This window comes from Notothenia coriiceps, unplaced genomic scaffold (genome assembly GCF_000735185.1).
Source record: "Notothenia coriiceps isolate Sejong01 unplaced genomic scaffold, NC01 NC01_scaffold00018786, whole genome shotgun sequence".
In the NCBI taxonomy this organism is placed as follows: Eukaryota; Metazoa; Chordata; class Actinopteri; order Perciformes; family Nototheniidae; genus Notothenia; species Notothenia coriiceps.
The window spans coordinates 1-3,409 of NW_011351487.1; the positions used below are offsets into that span (position 1 = coordinate 1).

Below are 3,409 nucleotides of genomic sequence, written 5' to 3' on the forward strand. Positions count from 1 at the left end.
CAGCAGAATATTTGAACTGCAAACTTTTGAACTAACTTTATGGCGAATGATCGGTCGCCATGCCAACGGCATTTGATGACATCCCATAATACACTTAGATGCGTTGGTGGCTGCATCGTTACCAAACCTGTGAAGTTTTGGGCTGTTTGGAGCATCTTCACTGAAGTTATGAGAAAACCGTGTTTTATTACATTACTCTCTCTCTTGATCGCCCTCTCTCTCTTCTCTCTCTCTCTTCGACATATGATGATGACCCCATAATTGACGTAGAGCCATTGAGGGCAGGACCATTAACCATTATCTGAAGTCTGCTGCTCTGAGCATGTCAGTTGGAGCGATGACATCATCGTGTTCCATGACACAGGTGTTTATAGTTGAGCTAACGAGCTCTGTAGAGATCAAAGGTTTGCATTGTTCTGAATGAGAGATAAACTCTTACATGTGAACGTTTTGTGGAAGAACCTTAACAGATATCTGTGAAATTTCAAAACGTGAAGCATGTCAAGGAAGTTGAGCATCTGAAGTGTAATTTTTGTGTAGTTTCGGGTTAATAATGTGGCCTTTTTGGCAGATTAACTAAAGGTGTGCGGCTGCTGCCGTGAGGAAATATCTGCCTGAAATTACAATGGGGTTTAATGGAGGAATGTTGAACGTTTTTGTCACTTCATGCCCTCAAGAGGCACTTTGTTTAATTATTTTTGCTTAATTATTTGTCATTTTTCAAGCTACGGGATGTTTTCCTACGTTTGTCATGATAAATTATGTCTCAGGAATGTAGGGTTTGGGAATTATAGGAATTTTAAAAAAATATATGAATGCGAATTTCAAGCTGTCCTCCACTCTAGCTGTGACATCAAACACTCTAGTTAATGTTAAAATGTGAAGAAAACCTTTGAAACAAGATCTGAACAATGTTTAATATCTCTAAAAGTAAGAATCAGATTTAAAAGCTGTGTTACACATCTTTCTGACATTGTTCGTGTAACATTTAAAAGTTAGAATGAGGTTTCTGAGTGAAAGTATGAATGAACAGTTAGCAGTTGAAGTCGCATGAAGATTTGTTGAAGTGTTGAATTTCTCCATTCACTTCAATGTTAAAAATGTGATGTATTATGGGATGCACCTCTGGAATTATGAAAGTTATGAATGAGAAAAGTAATAGCCATCGATTCCCGACAGAGCTGAACGTTTTGATGTTTGAACGGAGTTTCTGCGATGTTCAATGCGGGAGGAGAAGCGCGGCAAAATAAGTCGGCGGAATAATAAACTTTTCGTGCGTAGAATAACAGTTAGTTGGAATGCTGTTAACAGCATTCCCACTAAATAAATGTTGAGCATACAGTCAAGCGATCCAATTAACACTGAAGTTTCACACAAAACAGTGCTCAAGCTCCGACCATCAGTGATCACAGCAGCCATGTTTCCACTTACCTATCATCTTTCTTCAGGAAGACTCCGGCATACGGCTGGGCCAGACGAACCTTCCTCCTCAGCAGCTCCATCAGCTCTTTGTTCTTCACCTGAAAGCAACAAACACACACTCATCACACACTGCGACTCAGCACTGAAAACACAGACCTAGGAGCTTTGGTCTTCTGCTGAAATATCTGATGTAGCCTACCAAACATGTTTGGTCATAATAGTCTCCATCCACAATAGATAGATAAAATAGGAGAGAGACAGATAAAGAGAGACATATAGACTATTTAGAGAGAGAAAGTCAGATATAACATGAAAGAGACACATAGAGACATTAAGATAAACTAAGAGAGAGATGATGAGTTTTCCTCCACAGATTACATGTTGCTGTGTGGTTGCATCATCCCGTGTCCTTGAACGCAGCACAGCCCCTCACCTCTATGATCTTGATGAAGCGGGGGAACACCGGGTTCCTGCTCACAGCGATCAGCGGGACATTCGGAAACACCTCCGGGACCATCATGGGGGTGAGAGCCGTCATCTGTGGTCCATTATACGGTACTCCCCCTTCTCCCCCGGACTCCTCTCCCCCAGAGCCGGTACTGTCCCCTCCGTCCCCGGAGAACCCCGCACCGCCGGCCCGGTTCCCGTACATCCTGTCCTGGACCCAGTAAGGTGGAGAGTACGCTGAGAGTAGCTCGGTCCGTCCATGGAGAACGGCACCGACCCGCATCCAGCGGTGAGGTCTGACGGTCAGCCTGCAGCCAGCCGTCATCGCGGAGCTGAGCGGAGAGCTGGAGGAGAACCGGGGGGGCTGGAGCAGGCTCGGTGCGGGTGTGTCGGTCCATAGGGTCCGACTGATGCCGCTGCTGCTGCCGGGACATTTTAATTTCATTAAACTAGCCCAGTTTCTGTGGAGCTGTCCAGCAGCGCCGAGCATCTTCATGCAGGTCGCCATGTTGATCTGGAGCTTTCTAGTTTCTACCGCACGTGACATACCTTCTTCCGGCAGCGTTTGATGACGTAGGATCAGGTTCACAAATGTTTTTATGCAACGACTGCTGGAGAATGTTATGAAGGTTAATTGAAAAGTTTGAGGTTAGCCAGAGAAATGGTTTACCAATAGCGCAGGGTGGAATACAAATAAGCACATTTGTTATGTTATTTTATACCTTTATTCATACCACACAACTTAGTATGTTTACTACTCAAAATCAAATTACATGGAAATCAGCCAGTTATTCCCCCTGCACATCCGAAACCCCCTACAAGTAAGACAAATAGAACAATATACATTGTGACATTATTCATATATTTAAAGCCTACAGAATAAATGTCCTGTTTGAGCATTTAAAAAAATATATTAATATACTATGACAGGCAGATGTTTTTGTCTCTCATCTCTAAAAAACTGAACTTTTCATTTTGAGCTGTCTCTATTATTTGAGAACTTGTTTTAGTAGCAGTCGTGTATATTTTATGTACTGTCCTAATCATTTGAATAAAAACAAAACAGTATTCACTGTGTAGTCTAAGTTAAAACAACCTATTTTCATGCCCTTGGTGGTGTTACTAACTTGGTAATGAGAGGTCAGTTAATACACATGGGCTAACTTTACCTTGTGCAAGGTCCCATGTCATGGCCATTTCTACTGATCATAATTCCATTGTTGAGGTCTACTAGAATAGATTTATATTGTGCAATTTTCCAAACTCACATTGGTTTCTCATACAGCATCTCTGTATAGTATGTGTATTCACTCTCTGTCCTAAACGGCTTGTTGGAGGTCCTGCCCCCCCCTGTGAGCCCAGTGTCCGTCTTTGAGACAGCGAGACACAGCGAAACCCAGCCCGAACACACACACCTGCAGCCTGGTTGGGAGTCAGTGTGTGTGCTCACACAGAAACTCACAGCCTCGCCGCGTCCCGCCATCTCAGGGAGGAGAAATCGGTGGAGCTGCAGCTGAGAAAAGATTGAGTGTATGTGTGA

The 3,409-nt window shown here is 43.3% G+C and overlaps 1 protein-coding gene across 1 annotated transcript; it reads right to left on the reverse strand.

Annotated features, from left to right (window-relative positions):
* Positions 1 to 1,431: 1,431 nt before the first annotated feature.
* On the reverse strand, positions 1,432 to 2,574 carry LOC104951248 (uncharacterized; the record flags this gene model as incomplete). Its single annotated transcript, XM_010777887.1, has 2 exons — positions 1,856 to 2,574; positions 1,432 to 1,520 (listed from the first exon to the last, which is right to left on the reverse strand). Coding segments are annotated over exons 1-2 (650 nt in total), but the record flags the coding sequence as incomplete, so codon positions are not given.
* Positions 2,575 to 3,409: the final 835 nt, after the last annotated feature.